Source organism: Nasonia vitripennis, chromosome 3, assembly GCF_009193385.2.
Source record: "Nasonia vitripennis strain AsymCx chromosome 3, Nvit_psr_1.1, whole genome shotgun sequence".
Taxonomy (NCBI): Eukaryota; Metazoa; Arthropoda; class Insecta; order Hymenoptera; family Pteromalidae; genus Nasonia; species Nasonia vitripennis.
The window spans coordinates 6739083-6760120 of NC_045759.1; the positions used below are offsets into that span (position 1 = coordinate 6739083).

Below are 21038 nucleotides of genomic sequence, written 5' to 3' on the forward strand. Positions count from 1 at the left end.
ATAAGATGAAAATTAATAGACAAAATATGCGATGCATACAAACGTAGGTAGTATCACACTCATAAAACTATTAATATTTGAATTTTGTAGTAAGTGCACCTGAGTATTTTGGTCTGGTTCCTTTATTGTGTATAAAATCTTGCGTAAAAAATTGAACACAAGACATTTAAATTTAAAACTGTTAATATTTTTACCACAGTTGGAAAATATGTTACTTCTTGCAAACAAAAAAGTTATGCTTAAAATTTTATTTATAAGAGTAATTTTACTTATATCAGGAAAGTACCAAAACTTTATAATCACACAAGTTTTTTAATTTATATATAACAAAACAATATAGTTTATACAACCTTGTCAAATTTGTACGAAATCAATATGCGTACATTTTATTGTACTCTATTCTACATAACTAGCACGAAGTACAGATAAATATGAAAAAGATGTTTTGACTATCTGTAAAAAAATTAATAATAAAAAGGTCAATATAGCGACAATATTATGACTAGCTATAAAGTAAAATGAGGTGTGTATATACATGTAGTTTGGATTCTTGTTCAATTAGCTCATTCACATTTTGAATACATCATAGAATAAACGCAAATATTGTTCATACATGATCTAATAAATTTAAACATATTTACAAAAATAGGTTATTTACCGCTGCAAAACTGGTTACTGATAGAGGTATATATTTTCCTGCAGTCACTGACAATGGACGTTGAGTTTTTTTTATTATAAACGAAATAGCTTTTACATCATTTGATTCGATGTTGTACCAGTCAGAATCATACATTGCCCCAGTGATAGTCTCGCCCTCATTAAATAATTATTTTATGATTATAATTATATAAACTTGTAAAAGTTTTTATATATCTACTAGTTACCTTATTAAGAAGGTACTGACCAGCGAAACAAAATGAAAATATCTGCCATAACAAAAACCAAATAAATGTCGCGAACTTAATCAAAAGTACTATGTCTTTTGATTCTAGAGCCTGTAACATTTTTTAATTTACGTTTTTGTGAAAATATAAAACAGCAATATGTTTTACGTGCATGTGCTCTTTGATTTTTAGAAAACTTTTTTATATGAGGAATACCGTTATCATGACAAATCCTGTAACACAGATGGTTATAACACTGAAAAACATTTGTACTAGCGAGACATTAGAGTAAATATTTTCAATTTTTTTAACTGATTCTAAAAGCTGAATATGTCTTTTCAAGATAACGTGTACATAAAAACGCATATTATTGGAGTCTGTAATATTTAAAACTTTTTTATTACAGTTGTCAGAAAATATTTTTATTTCATCTAGCAGTAGATCTACGTAGCTGCAGGCATGCAAAATCTTAGTGAAGGATATAAATTTTGATGTAATATAATTATAATCGTTATAATAATATATGCATTACTGAAGATTTTTAAGCATACCAATACAATAAACAAACTTTCAGTCATTGCATTTGCAATGGCCATAGACATTGCTAAAATAATTTGAAGAAACAACATGATTTCATAAGTTGGAGAACTTTTGTAATCGAATGGGTAGTATGATTTTAGTAGCATTTCTCTACCATCTACCGGAACTTCTATATACATTGTTACGAGTTGAATATAATACAGCAAAGTTGCACTAATATACCAACTATAATCGTATTTGCAAAAACGTCTAGCATTATAATTTAGTAATGTCCAGTTCTGAGAAACATCATTTTGATTGCAATCATTCGATATTTCTTTTAAAACATCAACAACATATCTGTGAAATTCATGCAAAATATATTTTCTGAAAATAATAGGTCTATGTTCTGCTAAATTAAATTGTACTAACCGTCTGTTAAACCACATTATGATAAGTTTGGCGTACAAAGCAATTTCAGTCATAATATCACTTAAACTATCCATTAGTAGTATAGGATTGTCTATTGTTTTTATAGCATCCCAGACTTGAAAAGGTAATATGAGAACCATACCAGATGCTGTGACAATTGATCCTAAAATGTTATTTTCCCCAGGCCATAGACCATTAATTCTTAAAGTATATTCCAGCGGCCAGTAAACCATTGGAATTTTCATCTAGATAAAGGTACAACAATAAAAATTATCCGTACAACTTAGTTTACAAGAAATTCACAAACATTTACATTGAAACTACTTAAAATAATTTGTCTCCGCACGTCAAGAAAATTTCACTTGTAGTTCCTTACCGTCACAATTCTGAATAAGCATTTTGTTTTGTATGAGTATCCAAGGAGATCTACATTTGGTACATATTTTCCAAGAAGGTCTTTTGTACAATGATAACTGCAATTGAAAGCTACATTTCCCCAGGTTTATGCAAATAAAGGAGCATTAATGCAACATGTAATTCTACGATTGAGCAAACAAACGGCGTCTGCGCTGTGGAATCCAATCGTTCAGATGTACATTGTTTAGTATGAATGAACTCAACTCTATGGGATCGAGCAAAGTAATTCAATGCAATGTAGTTAAATTTACTTTCTATTTTCATTATCAAAAGACGAATTTTTATATTCACTTATAAAGCGTGTTTAATGTTAGAACTATATTCATAAAAAATGTATAAAAATCGAAAATGTTTGAAAAGAAGCAGAGATCGTAACGATTAAAAAATATGTCTGAAAAATACTATACAAATTTTATACAAAACGAAATGGTAAGTTCTCGTGAGGCGCTTAACAAAAATATTGTATATTAGTAATTTGTAACATTATCTAAGTATAAGATATTGTATCATTGTAATACATAGCATCAGTGAATCGTTCAGTATTTATCTATAAATTAGCTCTTTTAATTTAAGTACATTCTGCTACGCATAACTAGCTTTAAGTACGGATAAATACGAAAAAGATGTTTTTATTATCTACAATACATATATACTGTTTTTAGAATCATTTACTTCTAGAAAATAAAAATTCAATTGCAAAAACTTACTAATGTAAAAGTTTGAGCGGATAAGGCAATAAATTTTCCTGCACTTAGTGACAATGGTGTTTGTGCTCTTTTTATAATAAATAGTATGGCTTTCATTTCTGTAGCTTCAGCTTTATACCATAACGCATCATATACTTGATAAGGAATCATATCACTCTATAAGAGAGAATCATTATATATTTAAAAAAAATGTGAGTTAAATATTAGTTCTTTATTACCTTGTTTAAAAGATGTTGCCCAGCAAAACAGAAAGAGAAAGATTGCCACAGCAAAGTAAAATAAAGCATTATGTATTTAATCATCACCACTATTTCATTCGCTGAATTCATCTAAAAATTTTATAGAAAAAATTTACATAAACGTAACACACGTTAAAAAAATATATGAAATACTTTAACAGCTTACTGTAAGAACAACAAATCCAGTTACACAAATAATAAATGTACTCAAACAGACTTGAGTGAGTGATACATAAGTGTATACGGACTCAATTTTATTAACTAAGTTTAAAACTTTTAAATGACTTTTTATTACAAGTTTTAACGTAAGAGAGTTTTGGCCGTCGTAGCTTTTAGAAACTACATTTATTTGTTTATTCATTAAATCTATGTGGCCACTAACATGTGAAACCTACGACATTCAAAATTATAAATTACGGAATATCCTAATAAATTTCAATGAAAAATATTTGTTCAAACTTGTGTACTAATATTATTTTTACTTAAGTCTATTTATTTAAAAATTCTTACCAATGCTATTAATAAAGATTCGCTTAAAGCTTGAATACTACACATTAATAGTCCTTGAATAACTTGAATAAAGCACATGATTTCAAATACTGGAGAGCTTTTGTAATCGAATGGATAGTATGCTTTTAATAACATTATCCTATCTTCAGATGGCATTTGTGTATACATCAAAGCAAATTGTAGATAAAATAAGCAACATGCACCTAAGTACATTCCATAATCATAATTACAAAAGCGACGTGAATTTTGATCAAGTTTCAACCATTTTTCTGTTACTATATTATTTTTATAATCATCTGCTATTTCACGTAATAAGTCATCAAGATAACTGATATAATGAAATGTCTGGCGTAATTGTACATTTTAAATTAAAAAATTTTAGTATAGTAAGCACTAAATCAAACCTTTTATTTAATAATAATACTATAAAATTTGTGTACAAAAGTACTTCTGACAAAATGTTGCTCAAATTATCCATCACCATTACTAAATTATCAGATACATTTATAGTGTCCCATACTTGAAAGGGTATCATTGTAACCAGAGCTGACCCCATCACTATGGATCCAAGAATGTTCGATTGATCTGGCCATAGGCCCGCTAGTTTTAACGTATATTCTAACGGAATGCCAATTATAGGTATTTTCATGTTTGAAGCAAAAGTTATCTCAAATTTTCAGTTCTTGTTATTTGTCTTCGGATATAGTATGAAATTCTTGGCTAATACCAGTAAAAAACTTAAGTGGTAAAACTTGTAAAATACAGTATTACATTCATTCACGGTTTTCTATGCACTGAAGACATTCAATGTATCCATTTACGAAGCTCCACCTTTATTCCTTATTGCAACCAATCGAAAAGTACGTCCTCTGTTTGTATAAGGTCTCCTAGGTGATTTTAATTTTTCATTGTAATTGAGAAAGATCACATACAGTGAATGATGCTTGTAATCCGAAGATTTATCATTAGATTTATTGCATACCATCATGCGTTTAATAATGAATTGAATGTTTGTTTATACCGTAAGAAAAATCTATGTTTGTGTCGTATCAGTTACATGGAACTTGTGTATTACATTGTACCATGTAAAGAGTACGTTCCTGGCTCTTGCAAAGATCAAGTTAAAAAATATTTTTTGTAATCCACAGATTCTAAATCTTTTAACGGTCATTAAACAAAATATATGAAATTTTTTGATAAATTTCGTAAAACTTTCAAATTTATATCGACTGAGTTTTCTTGGTAAATGCACATCTAACAATAAATAATGCTGTGAGTAGACTTACAAATAAATATACTTTGTACATAAATCATTATTGTTTTTATTATTTACAATAATATGTGATATTAAAATATGTTTATGTTGTTTAATTTGATTTCTGTCCATAATTCTTAGTTTTACAGTCAACATCTTTATCGAAAATTTAATATTATATAGAATTTACATTTGATACATTAGCTTTCAAACGCATACTGCTCGAAGTACTGATAAATAAGACACAGATGTTTTTACAATCTAAAAAATGTATATTTTAAAATATTAGGTACTGAATGGGACAATCTCGTCATTCTCTACGAAGACTAGCACATTAAAATTTTTTTTTAGTCAATCGAACGCATTCAAAGTTGATCTTCTCTTATAAGAAAGATTGAACTGTGCTAGTCTTCATAAAGAGCGATGATCTATTAGCTAACAATTTTTACCATTGTAAAAGAATTCGTCGAAAGTTCAAATAATTTTCCTCCACCTAAAGTTAAAGGTATTTGAGCGCTTTTCAAAACAAAAATCAACGATTTAATTTCTTTAGGTTCTGTATAGTACCACAGGCAGTCATATATTTCATGTATGATCGATTCCCCCTAATAAAAATATTATAGTTTTAGATTAAAATAATATTTTGATTTATTGAAAACGTACTTCATTTCGGAGATATTGTCCAGCTATACAAAAAGTAAAAGCTTGAGACAGCATCACTATAATGTACAAAATGAATTTGAACAGAAGTATTATATTAGCAGACTCCATTGCCTGAAAATAAATCATTTTATAAAGTAATTTTCTAAAATACGTCAGTTAGTTGTTAATTCTGTATGCTATACCGTAACTATCACAAATCCCGTAACACAAATGATGATGGTGCTAAATACTATTTGGAAAAGTGATACATAGGAATACGCATTATCAATACTTTGAACTAAGTACAAAATTTTTCGATGTTGACTTATGACTTGTTTCAAGTCAACAGTACTCTTTTTATTATTAGTGTGGTTGCATGTGTTAGCAATATTGGTAGAATAAATTCTTATTTCATTTTTCAGCAGATCTATATTAGCAATGACGTGTAAAATCTATGAAAATTGAAAAATACTTTGAATAAAAGTGAAGCAAATTAAAAAGTATTATTAATTGATAACTTTAATTAAATAATTCTTACCAATGCTACTAACAAAGTTTTACTCAGAGAATCTGCTGCCATCATTGCTACTGCTTGGATCATCTGCATAAGATTGATGAGTTCATAAGTTGGAGAACCCAAATAATTGAATGGATAACACGACTGGAACAGCATTTTTCTATTTTCAATTGGCTTTCCGAAGTACGACATTAATAAATCTGGATAATACGATGCAGCTGCACTAAAATATACTAAAGTGTCAATATTGCAAAACATTCTAGAATAATATGCAAGAGTCTTCCATTCATCAGGTATTTTTTCAGTGCTCCATTCATCAAATATTTCTCGCAGTATAATAGTAATACAACTAAGATTTGAAAAGTATAAAAGTTTTCTTCTATATACATGATTATAAATTGATATTTAAAAAAGTATTATCTAACCTTTTACTTTTCCACATTGCAAAGAGCTTGAGAAATATTAAAACTTCTGCCAATATATCACTCAAGCTGTCCATCAGTAATACGAAATCGTTTGTAAAATTGAATGCTTGCCAACATTGGAAAGGTAAAGTTGTCACTAAAGTTGAAATCAATGCTAATGAACCAATTATATTAAATTCGAATGGCCAAAAACCGGATAGTTTTAAACTGTATTCGAGTGGTTTATTAATTAATAATATCATATTAGCTTTTAAAATAAATATTTTAATTCAATGCTTGTTTATAGCATTAGTGTATCCAGTGTCATTTGTTTTAATCTAAAACTGATAACCAATTGTTGGGCTACAATGGGAGAAAAAAACTTTCACGTCTGATTTACTAACTTCAACCAATGAAAATGCATTGTATTGTTTTGATCGAGTTCCCCGGGTAATGCATCAATCTTTCAGCACTCAGATCAGAAAATAGAAAATATTGGAATCTTCAGTGCTCATGGATGTATATGGTATACATATTATTCTTCATTGCGCATTCAAATGACCCGAGAGAAAAAGATTATAGTTTACTATTTTATTTCTTCCGTATACGTAAATGTTAAAGTATGCATGAATGGCCATAATAGTGCGCAAAAGAAAAAAATGAGTGCGCATGAATACAACACAAGACTCTTGTATCAAAGAAGTGCAGTTTGCAGCTACCTTTACTTTGTTTCAGATCAGTTGCATTTTAAGTTGTGCCGAAAAGTTTTTAATATGATTTGTTTTTTGCATTGCTAATTAACTATTAAGTTATTATTTTTACTTTGAAAAAAGTATTAGTACAAGTTTTTAATCGGAAAGGAGTATAAAAATAAACATAAAGATTCATAGTATAAAAGGTTGTATAACATACAGTATCACATCTTACCTAAAACGTCTTCTTATACATTAGTCATATTACATTTAATGTAAAATAAGTTTATAATTATTAAAGGTATACATTTAATAAAAAATGTGCTATTAATATTATATTATTGGGTGTACATTGCTCGGAGAACTGATAAATAAGAAGCTGAAGTTTTTACAATCTGAAAAAAATGTCTAGTATTTATAATAAATACGATATTTACTAATTATACAATAAAAAATAAAATTATGATTTCAGTTAGTAAACAAAAATGTCACCATAGTAAATGTTTCTGCAGAAAGATTAAATATATTTGCACCGCTTACTGTCAGTGGTTTTTGAGCATTAGTCAATACAAATATTAGTACTTTAACGTCTTTGCACTGACTATTGTACCAGAAAGAACTATTTATCATTTCAACTATCGATTCCCCCTAAACATACGAGAGACGTTAAACTGTCTTTGAGTTCCGAAGTTGAAAAAATGATGTGATGATTTTACCTTATTAAGAAGATATTGGCCGGCAAAACAGAAGTATGAAACTTGTGCCAACATTGCAATAATAAAAGTCATAAATTTTACAAGCAGCATGATATTAGCAGACTCCATTGCCTAAAAATGTGTTCAATAATATGTTAAATTATAAGTGTTTTGTGATCTATATCAATTTTTAATTCTTTTTATTATAACGCACTGTAATTATAACAAAACCTGTGACACATATAATTATGCTGCTGAATACTATTTGAAATAACGCAACGTAAGAATAAATGTGATCAATTCTGCGAACTAAACTTAAAATTTTTAGATGCTGTTGCACAACAAGCTTCAGTCTTTTAAAATTTTTGTTTTCATAACCATCGTTAGAATGGCGTGAGTATTGCTCTAGATTATTTCTGAGTTCATATATTTGAGAGCTGACATGAAAAATCTGTAAAATATGTTTTTAGATAAAATATGTGTCAATTAATTGAACTTTAAAAAGTTACTTCTTTGAGTAATTACTTACCATACTTATAAAAAGGGTTTTGCTTACTGAGTCAGCAATTATCATTAATATTCCTTGAAAAAAATATACTATATTTATGACTTCATAAATTGGAGAACGGCGGTAATCAAATGGATAATACGATTGAAATAACATATGCCTTTCGTTCACAGGTTTGCCGAAATACGACATTAGTAAATCTGGATAATATAAGATTGAAGCACTGGCATATACAATTACGTCAATGTTACAAATAATGCGACAATAGTCGGCAATGTTTTCCCATTCTGTCGGAATTGATTTTATACTCCAATCTTTGCCAATTTCTTCTAATAAGTCTCTTATTTCTCTGCATATCGAATATCGAATAAGCGCATAATAAAAATTGAATATGAAGCGGCGAATAAACATGCCATATTTTAAATGGTAAATAAGTTAAATATCAAATATGCAAACGATATACCTTCTATGATTCCACAGTATGAAAATTTTTATGTATATTAGTACTTCGGTGAAAATATCACTTAGGCTATCCATTAGAACAACCAAATTTTCAGTTAGAGCAAATGCATTCCAACATTGAAAAGGAAGTGTAGTAACAAGCATTGAGGTTATCGCGACAGGGCCCAACATGTTAAAATCGTATGGCCAAAAACCAGCCACTTTTAAACAACACTCTAGCGGTTTATTAAATATCGGTATCATTATTAAATTTATTCGAAAATAGTTTCATGAAATTTTATAGAACTACAAAATTGTTCTGTAGTATTGACAAGTTTGCAATGATTGTGAAAGATGAAAGCGTTTCTGTTAGATACGGTTTGCACCACACAACGCATATCATTGTTTTGATCAAGTTCCCAGGGTGATATATTAAGCTTTCATTTCCTATTACAATACACAATATGGTACTCACGAGCTTGTACATGCGATGTAAAATTCATACAGCGTGTTAGCGGAGTATAGTGATCATTTTAATACGTGAATAACCGTTTCAAGAAACAGCTACGACATTGTACGCAAGACTAGAGGTGTACAAGCTCTTTGTAGTTCTAACAATGTTTTATAGTTATCGTAGTTTTCGTACTGCTTATTTCGGATACTTAAACGTACCAAATAGTTTAATCTATAATAAGTAATGCATTGATATGCTCTTGTCGTGTGCTGCAAATAAAGATTTGGATTTAAACAGTTATTAAAAATCCAACACTTTTATCTAATCGTTAAATTCGAGTGAGGTTTTGCTTTGTCCGATTAAGATGTTATTTAGTACTATCTAACAGTAAAAATTTATATTTACGTAAATGAGCTGCAAATGAGAAATGAACAATAAAACTTTAGAAAATATTATTCAACACTATAATTTTCAAATTATATTGCAACAACTTCACATGATCAGTTCAGCGGCTGACACGACGTGTACTTTCTCTACTGTTAGGCTCATAAGAAACGGATCCAAACTCTGGGAAGTCGATCTTGACAAGGAATTTTGGGAATTGACTCTTTGTACTTAATAACAGAATGAGTATGAGCTTCATCAATAAAAAAAAAATTCATCAAATCTTGGTTAATATAAGAACTGAGGAAATCTTTAGTTTAAAATTCATCCGTAACAAATTCAATACTCTTACGCCGTAATTGACGTTACTCAGCCTTCCCTCAACCGATAGAGTGATTTTTTCCACTTAATGCTTTTCTCTCTCGTGCAATTCAATTCTTAGCTGCTGTACAGAATCCTAATCCGCTTAAATCCGCCACTGTAGACTCATTTGTTACTACGAATAAATCGCCCTTGGCGTAGCAAATCTCACGTTGTGACCCTCGTCTATGTGACCGGCGCAAGCTCTTGATTTCCATGCTGAAACAATGGAAGTGGTAAATGCTACCGACGAAGATCCCATTGTTCCATTGTAAACTGGGAATATTCCGCGATTGTGTTTATCAGCAATAATGTCCACGGAAAAAAGAATATGATTAATTTATAATTTCTAGTAATATATCTATTAATGTATCTCTATGAAATATACGTGTCTCGCGGCTGATATTCATAACTGTTTGAAACTAAGTGTATAAATCCTGTTTTTATCGCAGTCATTAATTACGCCAAACAAAACACGATGAATTGTCTACGTCCGCGCTGAATCTAATGCAGTTAGGTGCGATGGAAAAATGTAAATAGTTCGAGAGTCGAAAAGTATATCAATGGTTATACGCGTTATCGTTAACCGCATCCCTTATCTGTGCTCCAATCGCGATGGTCATTCTATTAGATTAGACGCTTATCAGGTACTGATCGATGAAAATGAGGGGGGGTTTATCGATGTATCACCGATAAGGATAACGATCCCAAATAATGATTTTGCCGCAAACGGCGGCACATGAATCTCACGAAGATTAGCCTGTGATAATCTTTCTACAAGAGTATGAATAATGTGAAAATCAAAATTAATCGCTAGGCCCTTTAAGCACAGCTTAGATTAAATAAAAAAAGAGTCTGTGATTTTTATTGTTTACTATAAACTATAGTGCTGTTGTTATAATTTATAAAAGAATCGCATGATTGACTTTATTTAGTTATAAAATTTATTCTCCGATAGCTAGTTTATGTTTTACAAAAGCACTTTAATTTTATTACTTTCATTCTCTTTACGATTAGGATCCGCCGTACTCTTAAAACTCAATTCAAATTATTCTATAAGAAATGATATAGTGAAATTTTATTTTTTCTAATGTTTGATATTTATGTAATGTTCTAGGTATTGAAAATTAAACAAAACCAAGTGGAGAAAAATTACGTGATTCGGTAACATTAAAATGTATAATGCGCCCCATATAGCCTATAGCGTGTCACACGTGCTAGTAGCAAACAAAATTAGCATCGTGATTTCCTATACAGTGTCGTCAGACTAATGATGCTGAAACACTCCCAGAGACGAGGAGAGAAACTCAGAGAGCGAATTCGTCTCTGAAACGGGAATCCCTTTATCGGGACTCTCTATCGTCGAAGCAGGACCCCCCTCTATAGTACTACCTCACTTGTTAGCCCCATTTGACAAAGGACTACAAGGGAACGGTTACCAAGATACCGATCTCTCTCTCTCTCTCTCTCTCCCTCTCTCTCTCTCCCTCTCTCTTTCTCTCTCTCTCTCTCTCTCTCTCTCTCTCTCTCTCTCTCTCTCTCTCTCTCTCTCTCTCTCTCTCTCTCTCTCTCTGGCTCTGCGAATCTTTCCCTTCCGATGTACTGCACAAAGGGCTTCTTGGAGTCGCGCGAAATTCAACTTTCGCCCTTTCAATTTACGACTTACGTGACGTACGTGCGTTATTACAGTACATACCTCGGAATAAGTCATGCTGAGAAATGTGTTATTCACGAATTTGTTGGTATTGTGCAGATGCCGAATAATTGCGTACGGTATTATATTACTCGATGTCTGACAGAGATACCGCCTTTGTACTCCATTATACAACCCCTCCAAATCTTAGTTATCGTGATATTCTTGTACACAAGTCTTATAATTCCGAATAGAACTTTTAACCGAAAGTTCCTTATTACTTGCGAATCTTAAAGCTTATTAATCTCATTTTCTGTTTTGAACGCATATACTCACGCACCCTCTTCTGATCCACACTCCATTCGTAGTCCTTCAATAGCTTTCTTCGCGCCCACCCTCATATCTTAGGGCTTTAGAGGCTCCTTACTTTGCTCGCAGGAACGTCAGACCAACAGTTATACTGTCTCACCCTCATCGTGCGGTTGCGAAAAATCCGTATCTCATCCAACGCTGTTTGACACGAACAAATTTGCTGAAGCCATTGAGGAACTTTTAATGCCACACGGCAAAAAACTTTACGGAGTCTTCTAGAGGCGGCGAAGAACAAAGGGATGACCGTACTTGCTCTTAGTAGTGTGTATCGGTAACCGAGAGTTTCTCTGTTTGATTTTACTTGGCCAGCTGGAAGACCTAGAACAAAGTTTTCATAGACTAATTAAAGGAGTTATAAGCTAGCTGAAAATTAAGGATGGTGTACATTTAATACAATATTTATAGAAGGTGTTTTATACTCTATAGAAAAATAATTAAAGTTTATGAAAATGTTATTTTGATCTTGTACTTGTACAATAATTAACCATATTTAAACTAGAAAGCTAAAACATTTACGAATGCAAGTTAATACACAATTCAAATGATATTTATTGCCAATAAATGCGTTCGCTGTTTTTCGGCGATAGAAAAAGATAGATCAAGCGAGTAACAAACAAATACTAAGGAGGGTTGTACAAGTTGAGCTGGGTCGGAGGCTCAGACTGCTTTCCCAGAGGGGCGAGCGGGGAGTCTCTACCGAAGTTTTCCCAGGCGAGAGTCAGGTTCAAGGACATGACTGCCGACGCTGGTCGATACACTCAGCCTTCCATACTGTTCTGTACGTTGCAGAATAGTCGAAACAAGGATGAACAATTCGAAAAAAGATATGAAGTGGAAAGAAAATTCAAGATGACTAAGAGAGCTGACATCAGAATAAGTATTTTAAATAACTCATTGTTCGTGAGAATTCAATTAGAAATATACAGAGAGGAATAGTAACTTCAAATGTATTTTGCCTTTCAAGTTCACAATTAGATTTTAATAGAACGATGAAGTTTAATAGAAAACACAATAAATTCACCATTACCTTTAATGGAGTTAGACAAAACTAGATGGTTAAACAAATCAATTTACAGTATTTTTTTACCATACTTATCACTTTCATAGAAGGTTTTTTCTAGATTATTAAATATTATTGTCATGGTTGCATTCACTTACAATAATATATGCATATAAAACACATCTAATAATAGAAATAAAATTTCATAAAAAACATGGCACCTTTAAGAATTATTTAAAAGTATGTGATTTATTCATTTAAAATATTTTTTGTTAAAAATTGAAGCCCAGTTAAAGTTGCATTGCAGAAGACTTCTGTACGATGTGAGTGGCGACATCTAGACGGAGAAGTTGGAAACTCTTCCACGACCGATACTGTCGTTCTTCCATGAAGATAATGTAGAAAATAAAAGTCTATCATACATTATTCTTGATGCATTACTTTGTGCACCTATAAGAATTATACGTAACATAATTATACAACAAGCAATGGCATTATCATTACTACTATAGTAAATATTTTAAAGTATAAATATTACTTTGATTTTCCATAATATAATGGCAAAATAAGAATCCTTTATTTAACATTAATCAAAATATCATTATCTAATTAGTAGCAGCTCGCACCAATGATAAATAAGATACCGATGTTTTTATAATCTAACGAACATTTTAAATGCGTTAGTGAGGTTAAAAATATTATTCAATTTTTTCCAAATAAACAGTAATATTTACGTTCGTGAAGTATACGAGTGAAAGATCGCCAAAGTTTCCAGCAGTAATAGTCACTGAATGACGACTTTTCATCAACATGATAATAAATGTTTTAGTATCAACTGGCTTGAATTTATACCAAGGACAATCATACAGTTTTTCAAAGATTAATGAACCCTGCAAACAAGTTGTATAAATTATAATTCACTTCAAGAAATATGCAAAAAATCGAAAAATATTTGCCTGCGACATTAAATATTCTCCAGCAATGCAGTATGATCCTACAGCTGATAAAGCTGTGAACATATACGCTATGCATAATAACAATGCAGAAATATTATCTTTATTTATAGTGAGCTATGAAAAATGAATTATTGGTTAATTCAACGATTTCATGTAAAACCAAAAACCAAAATATTTTGTTTGAATGGAACTTACGTTTATAAACATATACCCTACTATACAATTAATCAAAGTCATTAAAAATAAATGAAAAAACGATATGTACGCGTAAGTTTCTTGAATTTTTTCTGCAAAGTTTATAAAATAGAGATGTCGTTTTATTAATCTTCGCTTAGCTTCTACGATGTTTTTCCTACTCTTATTAGCTTCACAACTTTTGGCAAATTTTGTTATTTCTTGACATACACCAAAAGCTTTCGTATTCGCGTGTAAGACCTGAAAGGATATAACAGAAATTGAACTTTCATTTAACAATTTGAAAATGTAAACTGCTTACGGAGGTTGTGAGTAGTCCTTCTAGAATAGCATGACCGTTGGCAGCAAATACCGATACTGTGAATTGGAACAGGCACAGCATTTCAAATACAGGTGAACTTTTGGCATTTATTGGAAAAGTCGCTTGCATGACGTATTTTCTGTCATAGATATTTTCAGTTTCATAAGCGAGAATAGCTTTTAGAAGATACGATAGTATAAGTCCATTGTAGCAGATAGCAATTGTACTTGACAAATAAAAAGCTATTTTAGCATTCTTCATCATAACTTTTCGCTCCTTAGTTTCATTAATACATTTCCAGTCACTCAACATGTCAGCTATTATAAGTCTCGCACTTCTAATAAAGATAAAAAAGTCTGATAATTAAATGAAACTTTTTGTTGAAATTTTGTGATTTCTTACCTACACTTTACACGAAATACAGATAATTTTAGTACAACTAAAATCACTGGCATAGTTGTTTGTAAGTTATTCATCAACAAATCCAATTGGGTTATCATCTCAGTCGTGTTCAAAATTTGAAATATTAAACTAAATGTCATGTATGCCATCACGAGGAAAAAAAGTCCAGACGATGAAACTCCTGGCCAAGCATCAATCGCATACAAGCCAATTTTAACATGTCGACTAAGGATGCTCATGGTGTACTTTGTCTTATGATGATGGATTGCAATGAAAGAACGTTGAGTTCTGTCCTAATATATAACTAGAGCGAAAATCAATGGAATGTTCATTAGGTGCCTTTTCATTGTTTGGCCAGAGCAAAAATTATTACAATCAGTTATGGGTTCACAACAAACGAGTGACCAATACTCGCTGCCAGTCGCACTAATACTGATTTGCTCTTTTTCTCTTCCAGCGTACCGAATGCAAAAACAATGAAGTGGTGACGTCGCGCCTAAAATATTCAACTACCGTGTGCATAAAGGACGCTTTTTCTTTTGTATGTCGAAGAAGTTCGTAGAGAGAAACGTATCACTGAACGATTTTGTCGTACTTGCTAGCATTATGAATAAAACAAATTGTGTGCACAGCAGTTGTCGTGGCATTCCGCTTCAGCATGAGGAAACACATCACGCGATAAGCTTTCATACCTGCTATCATAAGCCATACTATTGTCTTTTTTTGTTGTCTATATAAATTTAATTCTAAAAGTACAGAAATATATTATCCACATTACCTTCAACTGCTAGTGAAATGAAATAAAATTAATTGTGACTCAGTAATAATATTTGTGAATTTGCAGTATTTGTTACAAGGATTCAATAGATATGAACACAATAAATACATTATTTAAAAGTATGTTTAAAATTTTAAATTAAAGATTATTGATATAAGAGATGGACAGTAACCACCATAAGCCATACAATAGAGAGTTTTTAAAATATAAATAGGTTTCATCAGTGTTGAGATATGTAGATTGATAATATCGTCCGTCAGAGTAACCGAGTAGCCTCCAGTGTACGCAGACGTTTTGAAAAAATATAATTTATTATTATTTACATGATACAACAGATTTTTACAGTACAACATGTCATGATCAGACATTATCATCGAGTTGCTCTAGTTAATGAAAGAATAGAAAACGAAGTCCTTATTACCTGGAAAGAAAGAGATGAAGACACGCAGTTAAGATTTGTTGAAACTGCACGTATATAAACTATTAATATTATTGCTTCATAAGTAAATAGAACTAACTTACACTTGTTAAATAAAAGAGTGATAACTGGCCAAAACTTGCTGGCGTAAGTGATGTAGCATTGCGAGCTTTCATTATCATGAAGGTGATTGCTTTGATGTTCGGAACATCGAATTCGTACCAAGCACTGTTGTATAGTTCATCGAAGATTCGCATACTCTAAATGATATGTAGAAGAGAAAAAATTAGAATGTTTGTTCATCCGTAGCAAAATTGATCTTTTTACCTGATTCATGAGATATTCGCCAGCAATACAATAGATCGTAGTACTCGCTAAGGCTCTTGTTGTAAATAATCCATAAAGAAATAATTTGATGGACCTGTCTCCACGCTCTAATGTCTAATAAACAAAAATTTTTTAACTGAATAATTATAGAAAAAAAGTTACATCTTTTATAACTAAATGAGTTTATAATTACATCAATAAACATGTATCCAACAATAACGTGCAAAAAGGTAAACGTAAAAACATGAACAAATGAAATGAAGTAATAAATATCCTTGACTTCTTTAACAAATTTAATGAAATTCAAATGTTTATTAATTAATGCTATTGTCGACTTCGATATAACTTCTTTGTTGTTAGTTTTCGATTGACAAATAACTGACAACTTTTGTATTTCTTTTTGAAGTAGAAAAACCTTAGTACCTGCGTGTAAAACCTATAAATTGTAAATAGTTTATAATTGTTCTTCAATGTTTATATAAAGATAGTCATTTTAGAAAAATTTACCAATACAGTCAGCATTCCTTCTACCAAAACTTGGACGTTAGTACTGATAAGGGCCGCGGAAAATTGAAAGAAGCATACGATCTCAAATACAGGCGATTGCTTACAAAAAGATGGGAATTTCGAAGGCAGAACATACAACCTCTGTTCAGTGATTCCGGAACAGTATGCTATAATAGCATTTACCAAATAAGTTATCACGGTCGCATTATACGCTCCAGTAATCCATTTGGTCAAGTACTTAGCACGTTTAGTGTTTTGTACCATGACTTCACAATTGGAAGATCGATTTTCATATGCCCAATCATTTAAGATTTCTTTTATTACTATTTTTACATTTCTAATTTGTATCAAACAAGTATATTTACATAAATTTATGTAACAATGATTTCAATAATTAAGTCGATTACCTGCCTTTCACGTGGAACGCGATCAACTTGAGTGTCGCCGTGGCTACCGCCATTGTTGCCCCTAAATTGCCCATTAAAGCATCGAGTTTGCTAAAAACAACTGCCGCGTGCCATAACTGAAATGTTAAGCACGTCAGGAGCCAAGTAATTGCTATAACAAATCCAACTGAGCTTGTGTAACCTGGCCACAAACCTATCACTTGCAGTGCTACTCGAACATGACGCATAACTATTTTATCTGACATGATTTTTTTCGAATTTGTCAGATTGCTGTTAGTCTAATATAAATATTTGAATATATTACAATCACAGAAATATGAAAATAATAGATAGCAATTATCTGTAAAGTCAATGATAATGCACTGTTACTGTGAAATTGTCCATGAAACTGTCCAGTTTTCGAGCAACTAAAACGATGTTCCATTTTTACGTATACAAATGACAAGAAGCATGAAGCGTATGAATCTCTCAATAATAAAAATAAATTCTTGAGCACCGATATCGATAACAGTTAGAAGGCTACTAATTTTCTTTCTCTTCTGCTCTGTACTTCAATTAGACAGCAGACTGTGCTATATGTATAGAATCTTCGCATACTCACGTATTCATCTGAAATATTTAATAGTTCTAAGCGCAGAGGCCAGAGGAAATTTTTCCTTGGTCGCTTGAGTGCGAAACTTACGTCGTCGCAATTTGGTCGTACTATATTACGAATAAATGAATCCGGACCTACGTACTAAGCTCTGCCACGACATTGATGCGCACATTTGCTTTTATACGATACAGTTAAACTTGCAACGTTATTCAATAAATTCAATGTATATTAATGTTGCTTCTTCCTAACAGAAGCTTTTTAGTATTGAGTTTTAAAGGTTTTCGTAAACACATGTTAGAAAGGTGTTTTGAAGCCTTTAGAAGTGAAAAATATTTTATTTGAAAAAATTTCCGTGCGATGTACGCGCGTGTGCCATATTTATTAAATTAAAAGTAATAATTTTGCGCAAAGACTGTATAGATTTATATTTAAGGGTAGTAGAAAATATTTATTAAGCAATTGAAAATATTTATTACTTATAATCAATTTACGATATGATACACTATTCGCAATTAAAATGATGTCTCTTTAAATTCAATACTTTTATGAACTTGCAGCACGGACCAATGATAAGTAGAAAAACGATGCTATATAATAATCTGTAATACAAATATTTCGGTAATTTCAATTGTAAATGTATGCATAATTTACTTGTAATTAAAAGAAACCCCATATTTATTTCATCAGAAAACCTTCACTCTCCACTATGCACAAGTGATCAGCATAAAAAAGTAACAGAGAAAATTTTACAAATGATATTCAACGTGCAATCTGTACACTATACGCTATTCACCAAACTGTCTTCTCACTGTAAGAACTTTGTATTGCTCACTGCTGTTTTCCGTAATATTTTGGCAGCGTGAGCCTAGCAACATACGCGTACATACTAGCTTACGTAAATATTCAATTGAGGCTGAGAACAAACTTTTTTTCAATAGACATAAGAAAATCGAGGGTAGATGGATACGATGCATTTCAGATACCAAGCTACAACATTTTATCGTCGAATAAAATACAATGTAAGGCGCACAGACGTTACCGCAAGGTACTGCGCTTTATGAATTTCATATCAGCAAGTTTCTTTGTTCCAGCCCGCGATCATTTCCTGAGGGAGGATGAGGGCAATGTTCGTTTTTTCTCATAAATCTTCGTGATATAAGATGTACATATCATTCGACTATTATTTTGTTTGCTGAGAGTTTGTTGTCTATAGCCTATCATCTATAGATTTGCGGTGTTCGAGCTATAGCTTATATCAGGAAGATCGCGTGATGCATCATGATATCATAATATTTTAAAACTAAGATATGGGAACGAGAATTTTTTCAAATTGATTGCATACAAAAATAAAAATTTAAAAAAAAAATAGTGGTCTCTATTGTTTGAATAGAAAAATCATGAGAACATTAGGTAAGTTCTTTTCTTTTGCTCAGCGCGTGCAATAGTCGCATAAATAAATAAGTTAAAAGCGCGATCATTCCCCTCGAAGATGGTAATGATAGTATGCTTTTTTTAGTTCATTTTATATGCACTGCTCGCGCCCCTCTCTCGCACGTGGAGACGTTTCAATGATTACAGGTTGCAAAACGCAGAATATTTTTCCCTCTCATGCAGTTTTTTTCTGTGGTGAGAAAACTTTATTTTAGTACCTAAATGCTGACGTGGCCCAATCGATGCTCAATAGCTTTATAATCGTTATTTTGAGACCAGCTCATAAACATGTCCTTGTTTTACGAAAATAAAATTTATTATTTGTCACGTAATACACCAATTTCATGAAAAGCATGCTCTTCAAATTCATTCTGGTCAGCTTTAATTAACGAGTTGCTCTAGTTAATGAAAGAATAGAGAATGAAGTCCTGATCACCTGCCGAAACAGAAAATATACACAAGATTAAAATTCACTACGCATCGATATAATTTGTAAACAGATAGATAACTTACTCCTGTTAAATAAAAAAGTGATAACTGTCCGAAACTTGCTGATTTCAGAGATGTGGCGTTTCGAGCTTTCATTATCATAAAAGTAACTGCCTTAATGTTCTTAACATCAAAGTCGTACCAAGCAGTGTTGTATAGTTCACCATAGATTCGCATACTCTAAAGCAGGTGTAAGAAAAATGACTGATATCAGTAACAAAATTTAATTGTTTACCTGATTCATGAAATATTCGCCAACAATACAATAGATTGTAGTACTCGCCAAGGCTCTTGTTGTGAATAGCCCATAAAGAAATAATTTGATTGATCTATCTCCACTCTCTAGCGTCTGATAAACAAATCACTTTAATTGATTAAATTTAGAAGTTGAAATTGTTTTCGATAGCTAAATAAGTTCGTAATTATATCAATGAACATATATCCAACGATGACATGCAAAAAAGTGAAAGAAAAACGTGAACAAACGAAACGAAATAATAGATGTCCTTGACTTCTTTAACGAATTTAATAAAATTCAAATGCTTATCGATTAACCCCCTTATGGCCTTCGATGTAATCTCTTTGTCAGTTTTCGATTGACAAATAGCGGAGAACTTTTGTATTTCTTTTTCAAGTAGGTGAACTTTTGTACCTGCGTGTAGAACCTATTAATTTTAATGAAATATATAATTATATATGTTTCTTAAATATAGGCATATTAGCAATTTTTACCAATACGGTCAGCACCCCTTCTATCAAAGCATGGGCGTTGGCACTTATAACAGCTATAGCAAATTGAAAGAAGCATACAACCTCGAATACAGGAGATTGCTTAGAACTCATACCAAGGACACTCGTACAAGTAATTGAGAAATCATCCGAAGCAATTTAGCAGCAAATTATTCATAAGCAATTCAAGATCGTGATAAATAATAAAAACATCCCATATCATAAAAATCAGCGTAAAAAATAACCACCCCATTATGAACATAAATCCTGACCATCCTGTAACACCTGGCCACACACCAATCATCTTCAAACCAATACGATGAGGCTTCTTAATTATATTAGTTTTCATCATTTTATCGCACTAGGACGTTTTATCATGAAGCAGTACAATAAATTTCTGTAGAAAAAAAATACTAATGAAAAGACAATACAAAGTAC

At 31.5% G+C, this 21038-nt stretch overlaps 7 protein-coding genes and 1 pseudogene across 25 annotated transcripts in view; 1 reads left to right on the forward strand and 7 right to left on the reverse strand.

Annotated features, from left to right (window-relative positions):
- The window catches only part of LOC103317425, a 219560-nt gene that overhangs the window by 131905 nt on the left and 66617 nt on the right, over nucleotides 1–21038 (forward strand). The gene's annotated exons all lie outside the window — the stretch shown is intronic.
- Or69 (odorant receptor 69) lies at nucleotides 304–2483 on the reverse strand. 3 transcript variants are annotated; one of them, XM_031926080.2, is made up of 7 exons: nucleotides 2212–2483; nucleotides 1836–2080; nucleotides 1436–1763; nucleotides 1101–1352; nucleotides 885–995; nucleotides 659–814; nucleotides 304–453 (listed from the first exon to the last, which is right to left on the reverse strand). In XM_031926080.2, the coding sequence occupies exons 2-7, from the start codon at nucleotides 2078–2080 to the stop codon at nucleotides 397–399; spliced, it is 1149 nt and encodes a 382-aa protein (XP_031781940.1). In that variant the 5' UTR covers nucleotides 2212–2483; the 3' UTR covers nucleotides 304–396. The 3 variants fall into 3 exon arrangements, with proteins under 3 accessions (XP_031781940.1, XP_031781939.1, NP_001177509.1); XM_031926079.2 differs by having other exon boundaries at nucleotides 2149–2482; NM_001190580.1 differs by lacking the exon at nucleotides 2212–2483 and having other exon boundaries at nucleotides 397–453.
- Or68 (odorant receptor 68) lies at nucleotides 2835–4357 on the reverse strand. The gene is made up of 6 exons (NM_001190579.1): nucleotides 4113–4357; nucleotides 3709–4036; nucleotides 3365–3589; nucleotides 3178–3288; nucleotides 2960–3115; nucleotides 2835–2888 (listed from the first exon to the last, which is right to left on the reverse strand). Exons 1-6 carry the CDS (start codon nucleotides 4355–4357, stop codon nucleotides 2835–2837), a joined length of 1119 nt encoding a protein of 372 aa, NP_001177508.1.
- Nucleotides 4495–6991, reverse strand: Or67 (odorant receptor 67). 2 transcript variants are annotated; one of them, XM_031926078.2, is made up of 6 exons: nucleotides 6548–6991; nucleotides 6144–6345; nucleotides 5809–6057; nucleotides 5627–5737; nucleotides 5413–5568; nucleotides 4495–5224 (listed from the first exon to the last, which is right to left on the reverse strand). In XM_031926078.2, the coding sequence occupies exons 1-6, from the start codon at nucleotides 6787–6789 to the stop codon at nucleotides 5171–5173; spliced, it is 1014 nt and encodes a 337-aa protein (XP_031781938.1). In that variant the 5' UTR covers nucleotides 6790–6991; the 3' UTR covers nucleotides 4495–5170. The 2 variants fall into 2 exon arrangements, with proteins under 2 accessions (XP_031781938.1, NP_001177507.1); NM_001190578.1 differs by having other exon boundaries at nucleotides 5171–5224; nucleotides 6144–6471; nucleotides 6548–6789.
- Or66 (odorant receptor 66) lies at nucleotides 7557–9126 on the reverse strand. The gene is made up of 6 exons (NM_001190577.1): nucleotides 8885–9126; nucleotides 8443–8770; nucleotides 8128–8364; nucleotides 7935–8045; nucleotides 7711–7866; nucleotides 7557–7613 (listed from the first exon to the last, which is right to left on the reverse strand). The coding sequence occupies exons 1-6, from the start codon at nucleotides 9124–9126 to the stop codon at nucleotides 7557–7559; spliced, it is 1131 nt and encodes a 376-aa protein (NP_001177506.1).
- On the reverse strand, nucleotides 13296–15652 carry Or65 (odorant receptor 65). Of its 2 annotated transcripts, none has more exons than XM_032597741.1 (6): nucleotides 14920–15652; nucleotides 14518–14854; nucleotides 14217–14456; nucleotides 13800–14135; nucleotides 13604–13724; nucleotides 13296–13515 (listed from the first exon to the last, which is right to left on the reverse strand). In XM_032597741.1, the coding sequence occupies exons 1-4, from the start codon at nucleotides 15156–15158 to the stop codon at nucleotides 13983–13985; spliced, it is 969 nt and encodes a 322-aa protein (XP_032453632.1). In that variant the 5' UTR covers nucleotides 15159–15652; the 3' UTR covers nucleotides 13296–13515; nucleotides 13604–13724; nucleotides 13800–13982. The 2 variants fall into 2 exon arrangements, with proteins under 2 accessions (XP_032453632.1, NP_001177505.1); NM_001190576.1 differs by lacking the exon at nucleotides 13296–13515 and having other exon boundaries at nucleotides 13671–13724; nucleotides 13800–13955; nucleotides 14022–14135; nucleotides 14920–15158.
- On the reverse strand, nucleotides 16068–17601 carry Or64 (odorant receptor 64). Its single transcript, NM_001190575.1, has 6 exons — nucleotides 17357–17601; nucleotides 16950–17286; nucleotides 16636–16878; nucleotides 16443–16556; nucleotides 16220–16375; nucleotides 16068–16118 (listed from the first exon to the last, which is right to left on the reverse strand). The coding sequence occupies exons 1-6, from the start codon at nucleotides 17599–17601 to the stop codon at nucleotides 16068–16070; spliced, it is 1146 nt and encodes a 381-aa protein (NP_001177504.1).
- Nucleotides 19768–20952, reverse strand: Or63PSE (odorant receptor 63 pseudogene; annotated as a pseudogene).

Excerpts from the sequence above, each read along its gene's own strand:
- Or69 (XM_031926080.2), bottom strand. The coding sequence starts at position 2,080 with ATGAAAATTCCAATGGTTTACTGGCCGCTGGAATATACTTTAAGAATT. Across the intron at positions 815-884 it reads GTCAGTACCTTCTTAATAAG|GGCGAGACTATCACTGGGGC; the intron begins GTAACTAGTAGA and ends TTATTTAATGAG. Across the intron at positions 454-658 it reads CAGTAACCAGTTTTGCAGCG|ATAGTCAAAACATCTTTTTC; the intron begins GTAAATAACCTA and ends ATTTTTTTACAG.
- Or68 (NM_001190579.1), bottom strand. The coding sequence starts at position 4,357 with ATGAAAATACCTATAATTGGCATTCCGTTAGAATATACGTTAAAACTA. Across the intron at positions 3,289-3,364 it reads CTGGATTTGTTGTTCTTACA|ATGAATTCAGCGAATGAAAT; the intron begins GTAAGCTGTTAA and ends TAAAATTTTTAG. Across the intron at positions 2,889-2,959 it reads CCGCTCAAACTTTTACATTA|ATAATAAAAACATCTTTTTC; the intron begins GTAAGTTTTTGC and ends TATGTATTGTAG.
- Or67 (NM_001190578.1), bottom strand. The coding sequence starts at position 6,789 with ATGATATTATTAATTAATAAACCACTCGAATACAGTTTAAAACTATCC. Across the intron at positions 5,738-5,808 it reads CGGGATTTGTGATAGTTACG|GCAATGGAGTCTGCTAATAT; the intron begins GTATAGCATACA and ends ATTTATTTTCAG. Across the intron at positions 5,225-5,412 it reads CGACGAATTCTTTTACAATG|ATTGTAAAAACATCTGTGTC; the intron begins GTAAAAATTGTT and ends TACATTTTTTAG.
- Or66 (NM_001190577.1), bottom strand. The coding sequence starts at position 9,126 with ATGATACCGATATTTAATAAACCGCTAGAGTGTTGTTTAAAAGTGGCT. Across the intron at positions 8,771-8,884 it reads ATACTGTGGAATCATAGAAG|AGAAATAAGAGACTTATTAG; the intron begins GTATATCGTTTG and ends TTCGATATGCAG. Across the intron at positions 7,614-7,710 it reads CTGCAGAAACATTTACTATG|ATTGTAAAAACTTCAGCTTC; the intron begins GTGACATTTTTG and ends CATTTTTTTCAG.
- Or65 (NM_001190576.1), bottom strand. The coding sequence starts at position 15,158 with ATGAGCATCCTTAGTCGACATGTTAAAATTGGCTTGTATGCGATTGAT. Across the intron at positions 14,457-14,517 it reads AAGGACTACTCACAACCTCC|GTCTTACACGCGAATACGAA; the intron begins GTAAGCAGTTTA and ends ATATCCTTTCAG. Across the intron at positions 13,725-13,799 it reads CACTCGTATACTTCACGAAC|ATTATAAAAACATCGGTATC; the intron begins GTAAATATTACT and ends AATGTTCGTTAG.
- Or64 (NM_001190575.1), bottom strand. The coding sequence starts at position 17,601 with ATGTCAGATAAAATAGTTATGCGTCATGTTCGAGTAGCACTGCAAGTG. Across the intron at positions 16,879-16,949 it reads AAGGAATGCTGACTGTATTG|GTTTTACACGCAGGTACTAA; the intron begins GTAAATTTTTCT and ends TACAATTTATAG. Across the intron at positions 16,119-16,219 it reads CACTCTTTTATTTAACAAGT|GTAATAAGGACTTCGTTTTC; the intron begins GTAAGTTAGTTC and ends CTTTCTTTCCAG.